General features: G+C 41.9%; 1 protein-coding gene across 4 annotated transcripts in view; it reads left to right on the top strand.

Annotated features, from left to right (window-relative positions):
• Positions 1 to 404: 404 nt before the first annotated feature.
• The window catches only part of cux2b (cut-like homeobox 2b), a 115,419-nt gene continuing 105,898 nt past the window's right edge, over positions 405 to 9,925 (top strand). For 2 of the 4 annotated variants that reach the window (XM_024439011.2, XM_024439009.2), the window contains exon 1: positions 405 to 635. In XM_024439011.2, coding sequence (XP_024294779.1) covers positions 573 to 635 — 63 coding nt within the window. In that variant the 5' untranslated portion in view covers positions 405 to 572. The remainder of the gene's footprint in view (positions 636 to 9,925) is intronic. The other 2 variants (XM_024439013.2, XM_024439010.2) reach the window with 1 other exon arrangement.

Raw genomic sequence — 9,925 nt, 5'->3', positions numbered from 1 at the left:
TGAGCAGAAATACAAATGCACTTCATGGGTTTCGATTTTTTAATTCAAAGCCTAGTCTACCCATTCACTGTTATTTGTAGCATAAGCTAATGGAAGGAGAGGTGTAAACATACATAGAGGTAGACTATGCTGTGTAGCCTACTAGTATTTAGGACTCAAGATATGGACGCAACTGTTTTATTCATACTATTGTAGACGGATTTCCATAAACACAACATGCATAGGTCACATTGTTGTTCTCTTCCCCTTTTCCAGACGGTTGTGGTCAACCCCTTACGTCAGTATTGATAACTTTGCCAAACCAAAATCAAGTGCAATTGTCCAGTTAATATCCGGGACTGCACAAATGCATGGATATTCTTTTTTTTATGTAGAAAAGAGCACTCGGGGTCCACCGGGATATCACTGCTTTTTAACAAACATATTTATGTTAGTTCAGTGGACGTTCATGTGTTCATTATTATTTTTGTTCAAGTAGAACGAGTAGCCTTATCGTAAACGTTGTTAGCGAGGGGAATCCAGCCCACATATTTATTGCAGCCGCTGAAAAAAATCTCTTCAATATCCCCAAGATGGCCGCCGATGTGGGATCGATGTTTCAATATTGGAAGAAATTTAATCTACGGCGGCTTCAGGTTAGTGTTATCCTTTACCCTTCTGGTTATATCTGTTCATATAACATTATGTACTTTAAAATTATGTGAAATGTGTAAACTGTGGACGAATGGAGAAAGAAATCGGCGGCGTTGCATTGATAGTTATTAGAAATTGATCCTCTTCTGCCTTTGTTCAGTTCAATCATTGATCAGCGATGGAGCACCGACCATAGAGTAGCACAGGCGCACTGTATAGCCTTCGCTCTGCGTTCACCGCTGGGATCAACATCACCGATTTAACCCTTATATTTTTTTATACGATTCTTTCTTTATAGTGCTCATCATGGTGTAGATAGAGAACGGAAACTTTTTATGCCCTCATGAATTTAGCTCCGAGGACGTAACTTTTTACCAGCTTAATGTTTTATTCTATGAGTACATGATGGTCGTGCATTCTACTGCATCTCTTTAGCGACATTTGGTTCTACTTTATTTTCTATGTATGATAAAAAAAATGTTGTCTTTCGTTTTTTATATAAATCAACTTTGTTTGCACAATTAGATTGATGAAAGTTTTTTTCTGTTCATCTGCTAAATAATCTTGATCGATTATTCAAGCCACATAACCAGGCTAATTGATTGTCTGTTTGTTATTTCTCTTTTAGACTATAACCCAATCAGAAAACTAGAAGATAGGCTTAGTCTACCTATGATGTTATCATGTAGCCTATTTAGGCTATTGGTCATTCCGGTGGTGCGCGTTGTAACATGCGTGTAAAATGATTATAGTGTGTAGACTATAGATGCAGGCTAAATGCAAAGCGTGTTCAATGATCAATAGTCAGACATCTGAATGATGTTTTTACAAAATAGACAGCCCATATTTTGACTTGGTTATCACAAAGTTGTCAATGATCCAGTCGGTTTTACAAACTTGTCTAGTAAATTGACAAATAGTTTCACAATATATTGCCGACTTCCTATATAGCATATGTTATAGCATTTATAATGAACCAGTTTCAATAACATTTCGGTAACACTTGACATCACTAAAAAGCCACAGTGTTGATGATGTAATTCGCCTATCTGTGCGTCTCAGTACGAAATAAGGTTTTCTGTTTTCAGCCCGGTTCCCTTATCTCAAGCCGCATTGTGAGCACTAGGCTATTCGGGCAAGGACTGTGTAATTGTATTCCCCGCTAATGTTTGTAAATCAGGCTCGGCCAGCGCAAGGGCACTGTCTGCCGTATGATTGATGTTCTGTAACATGAGAAATGACAGGAGCATGGCAAGTCAGGTCCTGCGGAAAAGCCTACGGAGAAGAAATCAGAGCTGATTGTTATTCTGCCCCCCAATCGCTAGACTACTCATGTAGTCGGGGATCCAAAGGGCGAGTTGAGCTGTGTTGTGTTACGTAGGGGTTCATTCACATCTTGCCTGTTAGCCTACAAAATAGCATGCTTTTACATCATTCGTTTGCTGCAACCCTGTATTAGTGGCCAATGTTAGAATCAAATATCCAATGTAAGGACTGCTTTTCAGGTTTCAGCAGACTACTTAAATGAGAAAATTCAAATTTTCCTACCTGAACGAGGTCTGAAAGCTTTTGTGCTAAGATTAGCTCACAATAAAGTATTTCCAACCAAAAAGATCCAGATATCTATGACAACGTTGAGGAAGGCCACTGATCTTCTGTGTAACATAGTCATTCTAATTTATGTTATTTTTTACTACTACGTTGATATTGATTAGTGCATTGTTGGGTTTAGAGCTGTCAAGAAAGGAATTTCACTGTACTTGTGCACATTACCTTAACTTGAAAACGTAATGTTTATAATGCAAGGTTGAAAAGAAGAACATGTCTAACATGTCGTTTCTGAATAATATTATTCAATAGAAACATCTTGAACATGCCAATGTTGATGTCAGTCATGTTGGAGTTTCTGTAATGAAGAAAACACTTTAGAATCTATAGAAATAGCTACAAAACACACATATATATATATATATATATATATATATATATATATATATATATATATATATATATATATACTGAGTGTATATATATATATATATATATATATATATATATATATATATATATATATATATATATATATATATATATATATACTGAGTATACAAAACATTAAGAACACCTTCCTAATATTGAGTTGCAGTCACATTTAACAAGTGACATCAATAAGGGATCATATTTTTCACCTGGATTCACCTGGTCAGTCTATGTCATGGAAAGAGGTGATGTCCTTCTACACTCAGTGTATATTGTAGCTCTATACCTACAGTCATTTATGAATTATTCTATTAATCAACTGTCACTGACAGAAATGATTCACCATAACATTTAGGCTGCAATTTATATGTCTGTCCAGGGTCAAAATCATCTTATATTTTGTGCATTGCTAGTTTGATGACATGGTTTTCCATAATTGTCAAGGTCGTATTTGCATATTGACAATTTGAAATTTAATTCATTTTATAAAGGATACTAGTGGCGATCTATATCTGGAGATCACCACCAGCAAATGGTAATAATATGCTTATAAACTAAGTGAGACATAATTGAAGCGCAGGGGAGATCTTTTAGTTTATTCTTGCTCTTAGGTATACCGATGCCATAGGATAAAAACATGTCACATGGCATGTTACATTATCAGAGTACCTTCCATTGTTGCTTCATTTCAATTCACCATCCTGGTGTCTATTTTAAAGAACATTGCTATGAATCATCTATTCTAGATCAAAGTGTGACATGCCCCTCTGATCACAGACAGACTTTAATCCATCACCCTTTCAGTGCTGTTATCAATATCAACAAACAGGATTGTGAAATATACCATGTCTATGAACTAGATTTCTGTGGTAGAATAGTCTGAGATGAATGATTCATCCACAGCTTTGTAAAAACAGGGCAGGGAAAGTGAGAGCATGGAAGTGGAGTGACCTTGGTTCTCGCTGGCCGCAGGTCACATGGCCATTGCCGCGGTAATCATTCACACCAGCCAGATGGCATTTCTGTTGGCGACCATGGAAAAGGACGGGTCAGGAGCTGTCCTGCCAGCTCCTGCCAGGCCCAAGCCAATTCTCAGCCAATAGGGAGAAAGCCCAGGAGATCATTCAGCCAGTAGGGAGCATTCTCAGACCCAAGGTGAGGTCTGACTACAAGAGGACACAGTTTATGAGAAGGTATTACATTGTAATAACATTGTGTATTGTATTCGTATATAAAGTCACACATTAGCTCTCCAAAATAGAATTGAGGAAATATCATGTATTTCTTTAAAGTAATCAACTATCAATCAGGTACATTTTGAAGTGTAATGCAATGTGGTTTTTCAAAGTTTCAAGTAAGCGTATCCAAATGTACTCACTAACTTTAGTTTAATATCATTACTGTGGTCCCAGTTTATATTTAATTAATTTGAGGATCCCTCTGTTGTCTTAAAGTGATGTAATTCTGTGTTCATTTTATATGGTTTATTAGCAATATGCTTTTTTGATGCCATTTTCCAGCCCCATGCATCTCCATTCTCTTCTCTCCATCATTCTCTGAGGGATTGAGTCGAGATCAGGAACAAAAGGCTGTGATTGTTCTACATTTAGCATGACTCAGGCACTCTCGTGTCAGCTCTAATCCACAGACAGAGACAACACTATTGCCAAACAGTGAAATTGCTTTGCATCCTGTGAGCCTGGCTGCTTTCTCTGTACACCGTTTGCTAGCAGCTCCCGCCCCCCTAAACCCTGCAATCTGAAATTGGCTGTGAAAACAGCTCTCTGTTTCCCTTTCATTCATGTTTTAATACTTTTGTTTTTGTAACATTAGGCGCTACCATAATCTAATCATTTTCCGGAACTGCCAGGTCTAGGGCACTATAGGGTTGAAAGGAGGGTTAGGATTTGTGTCCTGAGAAAACTGTGTCCAATGAGTGATCTATAAAGGAGGAGAGGGGGGAATAGCTCCTGAGGCATCCATTGATAGCCTCAACAACAAACAGCATGGGCAACCCAGGGAGGCAGCATGGGTGGAGACAGAGCCCCAGGGTATGCAATAAGAAAATGCACACAAAGACAGACACACTCTTGCACACACATACACGCACACCTGTGCACGTTTTTCTATATATATTTTATTTAACCAGGCAAGTCGGTTAATTACAATGACGGCCTACCCCGGTCAAACCCTAACCCGGACGATGCTGGGTCAATTGTACACCGCTCTATGGTACTCCCATTCACGGCCGGTTGTGATACAGCCTGGAATCGAACCAAGGTCTGTAGTGACGCCTCTAGCACTGAGAAGCAGTGCTTTAACCGCTGCGCCACTCGGGAGCCCCACTTTACCTCCTCCATCGGGTACATATTAATCACGTAAGGACAGCCATACTCGTGCACGCAAGGTAATGCAGATGTGCAGTTTTTTATTGACTCACTCCCACATACAAACACATGCAGAGTCAGAGATGGATGCTAAGCTTTGAAGCCGACCTCAAATGCTAAACAAAATGTTACTAGAGTAAAGGGAAGATATGTCCATCCCTTTGGAGCTGTCCCTGCAATCTCCTCTTTGACTGGCCTCTCTCTAAAGGCCTCAGTGGATCAAGCATCATTTTAAAAAGCAGTGGGACATAAGCTGCAGCATCACCACCACAGGTCTGCGTTGCATCCCGTACCCTGCTAGATAAACATTCTTCCAACATGCTTTCACACCTCCTCCTCATTAGGAGATATCAGAAGGTTAACGTCTGTCATGGTCTCGTTTACCATAAGCCCCTCTCTTATTCTTTGACAGCGAATACAAAGCAAATAAGAATATAGACAGCTTTTACAGGACTAGCTGGGGTAAATTGAGTTGTGAAATCCAGGAGCCATAACCCGGGTACATAAAATACAGGCAACATGAGAGAGAGAAGTGAAACTGACTTCAGCATTAAGCTGTTTAACCTCTATGTAGCGTTAGTGGTAGAGACTTCAAAGCAGATGCTTCAGCATTTGGAGTGGAATGACAAATGGGTTTAGAGACAGCTACGGTGAGCATTCTCACAGAAAGAGTAGACCTGTCATTAATGTCAGCTTAATCACGTTGACCTTCCTTCAAGCAGATTTCCATAGCCGCCATCCACAGCCATTTTGCCTCATTCATCTCCCTGTTTGCAGAATAAGTACACTCGGTTTGTTATGGGTGTGCGTGAGGATGTCTTTGTAATGATGATAAGTTGATGCTTTCACTAAACTCGGAGGTAGGCTTTCTTTTTTCAACGGTGTGAGACCATTTCTAACAAGGATCTACATTTGGATATTATTAATATTAAGAATCATAGATTAGTTTCTGATCATATGTTCGTGACCCTTGGGATTCTCTTCCGGTGTCTCACCCTCTGCTTTAGCATTCAGACCTACCTAAAAGCCCTATCCTATCCAAAGCCTGCACCCCAATCTTTCAGCAGTAATCCCCATTTGGTAGTTGACAGTGCTTTCTCGCAAAAGGCATGATCTATTTCATGTTCCTGTTTATTTTATTCCGCTGCTCCTAGACTGAAGCAATTTCATTGCAGGAGTAAATAACCAGGTTTAACAAAACTTCAGGGACACATTACTCTGCAGGAGGCATGCTCTTCTTCCTTAGCACTGCGTCAGGCAAGCGGGCGAGGGGAGACAGAGGATTCAGGGGAGAGGTAATGGCTCATCGGTATGGGTATAAATCTGTGTCCTCTCTCCCTGCTGACAGCCAGTCCCCTGCCCAGCGAGTCCATATTGAGCGGTGTCTCTACAGTGGCCCCTCTTTATTTGTTTTGACTGTGACGGCATTGCAGACGTATTGAACACCAAGCCTTTCTTTTTCATTTTACTGAGCTTATATTGAATCCCCTCAATTCTCCTCCGTTCTCTCTCGTTCTCTCTCTCGTCCCTATTCCACCCTTCCCCTGCTGTATTTGGCAGGGCTTCAGTGGCTTTAATTCATTCCCTCTATTGTCCATTTTGTCCTTCAGGATAAAAAAAAGAAGGAACCCTGGTTTTTGTGTGAGAGCTGGGCTTTGTATGGTGTATGATGTGTGCTGGTGATGCTGGCGGGCCTGTTCTGTTGTGCAGCAGAGGTGAGCGTAGTGTGAAGGGTGCTCCTGGGCCCCTAAGCTCATGAGATCAATGCTTCCCTGCTCTTCTCAAGGGTCTCTATGGGGATCCCGGGGCTCTTATTATGTGTCTTTGCTCAAAGTGTTTACTGGAGAGGAGGGATACGGTGGGCTCTGTGTTGTACATCTTTCTAGGGCCCATTTGTCCTCATTTCAACAGGAGAGGGAAGACCTGAGAAAAGATGGTCCCTCTCTTTCAATGGTTCTTTTTGAGAATCCAAACTGCGTTTGTTATCGCTAAGCAGATGTCCTCCATTTTATAGAAATAATACAAAAGGTGGGTTACAACAAAAACAGATGGATCAGGCTTGTTATGTTAGCCAGTCCTGTCTTTGTGCAGCTGCTACCCCCGCTCCAGTTAATTACTATCTTATTCATCTCCAACAATGGGAGCAGGATGGAATAAATCTGAGAAGAGTTCTGCTTTTTTACTACGAAAGGTGCAGACTGGGACCGTGAAGCGAGCGAGTGGCTTTAAGAGGAACAGTTTATCATTTTTAATGGAGAGGAACAGGAAGTGTAGACGTGAAGCGCTGCTCTATGATTAATACACCGCCTCACTCGAGAAAAAGAGAGACCAAGTCTATCTCTCCATCCAGGCTACTGTTTCCCTGACGCCACTACTGCTCTTGTCGTATCTCTTCTTTGGTGATTTCTGCTTTTTATAAAGTCATGAGGAAAATGCATTTGTCTTGTCGCTGAACTTCCATCTAAGTAACAGTTAACATGGGAGGAGATATCTTTCTGCTACTCGCCATACAAATGTAGACTAAACAATAGGGTCTTTCATTCATTCATTCATTCATTGGGTCCTTGATTGATGTCTTGCTCTGTCTATGATCATTGATGGGTTTTAAGATGTATGCACTTTAGTGGGTAAATGGAGACTCAACTTAGACTGATTGCCCCCTCACATTTGGCTCCTTTACCTTTTTCTAATTGATTGTTTTTGGCCTAAGTAGTTGAACAACAGACCGCAAATGTACATGAAAAAAAGTGAATGTGTTTCATAAGGATTTATTTATAGTGTGTTTCCTTAATGATCTGACTGATGAAGTCACTATGTCCTGAGGGATAAAAGAGAGCAATGTCCCAGAGATCAGTTCTGCCCCCACATAGCCATGCTCCCCGCTCCCCATTCCACACGCCTTCGTTTCCATGCAACCACTTCTTTTGGAATCGCAATTGATGTCGTTCTTCTGTTGTCACTTTCTAATTTATTTTGGTGGCGGAGGACGTTGGGGGTATTGATTGTGTGTTGCGACTGTGTTAGCAGCTCTGCGCGTGTGTAAAGTAGGCCCTAAGGCAGTCTCTCTTTCTGCTAGTTTCAAGGTGGCTCCTGAACTCTCTAATCGGAATTAAATATGCAATCTTTCATGGCAACAGGGTCACTGTTTTTGCATTATAATGTGGTCACAGACTCCCCCACCCCAGTTAAAACAAAGGGACTGTTCAGGCATTTTGAATCGTAATTAAAAATAAAATAAAGGAGAAGAAGAACAAAGAGCAGAATTGAATCGCTCCTTTTCAATTTCCCATGTTAGTCTCTTACTGCATTCCCCTATAGTTTTTCCTCTTTTTCCAGATTCATTTTTATATATTATCTCTCTCTTGCTCCCTCTCTCTCTTGCTCGCTCCCTCTCTCCCTCTCTCCCTCTCTCGCTCCCTCTCTCGCTCTCTCACTCCCTCTCTCTCTCTGGCTCTCTCACTCTCTTTCTATCTTGCTCCCTCCCTCTCTTGCTCCCTCCCTCTCTCCCTGTCTCGCTCCCTCCCTCCCTCTTTCTCTCGCTCCCTCCATCTCTCCCTCCCTCTCTCGCTCCCTCCCTTCCTCTTTCTCTCGCTCCCTCCCTCCCTCTCCCCCTCTCTCGCTCCCTCCCTCTCTCTCTCTCTCTCTCTCGCTACCTCCCTCCCTCTCGCTCCCTCCCTCTCGCTTTTGCTCCCTCTCTCGCTCCCTCTCTGGCTCACTCTCTCGCTCGCTCACTCCCTCTCTCGCTCTCTCACTCCCTCTCTCTCTCACTACCTCTCTCACTCTCTCTCCCTCGCTCTCGCTCTCACTCACCCCTCTCTCTCTCTCTCTCTCTCTCTCTCTCTCTCTCTCTCTCTCTCTCTCTCTCTCTCTCTCTCTCTCTCTCCGGTTTTCCCCAGACAGGTTCTACAGTGTTTTAGAGGGGATGGATTTAATTGCTCTGTGGGGATTGGTTGGCTGTACCGGGCTCGGCTGTTTAATTAGTGTACCCTGCCGGGATTGGTTTAATGCTTCATGATCTTGAAATTGTCTGATTGTTCAGCCCTCAGGGGACTCTCTCTGCCTACGTAGGCCAGCAGGTTTAGCTAAACGTTGCTCCAGGCTTCTGCAGGATGGGGCTGGAGGAAGAAAACCCTGAAGAGAAGAGCAGGAATAGGGAGGTTTAAACCTAAGGGCCATGGCCTTTATTATGACACCAGTGGACCTATTGCTGAACAGGGCAGCATTTAAGGCGCATCCCTTACCCTAGGTGCTCTCTCTCCTCGCATTAAGAGTTGTAGCTTTAGCCAGCATGACCGTCTTTGCACAGAGGATGAGTTCATGTTGCTCTCAAATTGCATGTGTGTGCAAAATATGAAGCCCATTTTTGGAGTGACTGAGGAATTTTGTGGTGGATGAATGTTATATACAGTGTATATACAGTGTGTATATATATATATATATAATATATATAATATATAGCACATGCTCATTATCCATAGCCATACTACACACAAGACAACTGTGATTTACACCACATATTTACAACTATTTTGCAATGCTTGTGTATAAAATGTGTGTTTAGGACACATTTGACATTGGTTGTTGTATTTTGTCTATTACTGTTTTCCCAGTGTTTTGAATGTTGATCGTGCGTCTCCCTCACCTTTCTCTTTGTTGTGACATCGCCATCAGGAGAGCCCACGTGGATCTCTTGAGTTATGTGTAGAGTCACTGACGGAAAGAGATGTGGAAATTGCATTTGTGTAAATGGGAGAGATGTGTGTCCTGTATAGCCTGGGGTGCCCTTGGTTGGGTTCAATCATGGCAGGGATGTTGACCTCAACAGTAAATGTTCTTGGCATCAGATGCAGGGTAAGCAGAGAGCGCATGCAGTGGCAGAGACTGGGCGTAAATAGGCCTATATCTATTGAAGGCTGAAGTCATTC

This window comes from Oncorhynchus tshawytscha, linkage group LG12, assembly GCF_018296145.1.
Source record: "Oncorhynchus tshawytscha isolate Ot180627B linkage group LG12, Otsh_v2.0, whole genome shotgun sequence".
Lineage (NCBI taxonomy): Eukaryota > Metazoa > Chordata > Actinopteri > Salmoniformes > Salmonidae > Oncorhynchus > Oncorhynchus tshawytscha.
The sequence above is the reverse complement of the archived record's forward strand: the minus strand, read 5'-3'. Positions and strand labels throughout refer to the sequence as shown.